This window comes from Olea europaea, unplaced genomic scaffold (assembly GCF_002742605.1).
Source record: "Olea europaea var. sylvestris unplaced genomic scaffold, O_europaea_v1 scaffold36834, whole genome shotgun sequence".
In the NCBI taxonomy this organism is placed as follows: Eukaryota; Viridiplantae; Streptophyta; class Magnoliopsida; order Lamiales; family Oleaceae; genus Olea; species Olea europaea.
The window spans coordinates 1-1,141 of NW_019256124.1; the positions used below are offsets into that span (position 1 = coordinate 1).

General features: G+C 38.0%; 1 protein-coding gene across 1 annotated transcript; it reads left to right on the top strand.

Moving 5' to 3' along the window:
- Positions 1-218: 218 nt before the first annotated feature.
- LOC111386703 (65-kDa microtubule-associated protein 1-like) lies at positions 219-1,139 on the top strand (the record flags this gene model as incomplete). The annotated part of the gene is made up of 2 exons (XM_023011168.1): positions 219-452; positions 655-1,139. Coding segments are annotated over 2 exons (534 nt in total), but the record flags the coding sequence as incomplete, so codon positions are not given.
- Positions 1,140-1,141: the final 2 nt, after the last annotated feature.

Sequence of the window (1,141 nt, forward strand, 5' to 3'; positions counted from 1 at the left end):
AGCTAAATTTTTTTTTTTTTTTTTTTTTTTTTTAAAATCACCCCTTAATTTATTATACCAGTTTCCTTTTGCATGTGAATTAGACGATGCCTTTCATTGTAAATGTAATAGAACTTTAAATTGTTTTGAGGCTTACAAGTCTACGGATGGAATTCTTAGTCAAGATTATGTTCTACATTACCACTAAGTGCATGATAAAAAATCTAAACATGTTTTAGGCCTCATCATTTTTTATATTTGTGGAAAAACTAGCAGTGGTCGTACGACCATCCTTATTGCTTTTCTTTTTCATTGGATATGCAGCTCTTGTGGACTCGTTGGTGTCGAAAACTCGTACATGGGAACAAGATAATGGCATAACATTTGCTTATGACGGTGTTCCACTCCTTGCCATGCTAGATGAGTATGTACTGCTCAGACATGATAGGGAAGAGGAGAAGAAGAGGATGAGGGTAGGTCAAATTTGTCCATGTATGAATAAATACTTGGAGCATGTTTGGCTAAGCATAAAAATTTTGCTTGTGATTAAATAAGCGAGTTTTAAAAATATTGACTCTTTTACTTATTTTTAAGCTTAGCGAACCATGCTCTCATAGCTTATTCTTAAAACAAGAACTCGGTGTCGATAGATTCTGCATCTGGTCTGTTGTGCAGGATCAGAAAAAGTTCCAGGAACAGTTGAGTAAAGAACCAGAACCTGTGTTTGGTTCAACTCCAAGCCCAGCTCGACAGCCAAGTACAAAGAAGGTAGTAGGTCCACGAGCAAATGGGAGTACGAATGGGACTACTAACAGACGACTTTCTCTTAACGCCCATCAAAATGGTTCCAGATCGATTAACAGAGACAGGAAGAGAGACTCCACCCCTGCTGCTCCTGTGAACTATGTTGCCATGTCAAAAGACGACGCAGTGTCTCACATTTCTGCCACAGAGCCTGTTCCAAGTACTCCATAAATATTTGAAACCAGTAGAATAGCTGCTCTTTTCTTTCACGTATCTTCTCGGAAATCTATCGTTGTTTGTTAACTAGAGCAGTTGCTGTAAGAGGATGTACTTGTTCGATAAGAGTAATTTCATTACTAGGGACTGAATTAGCTGTTTGTGTTATATTGGAGTAGCGAGAAGTTCTCGAGTTTCTATG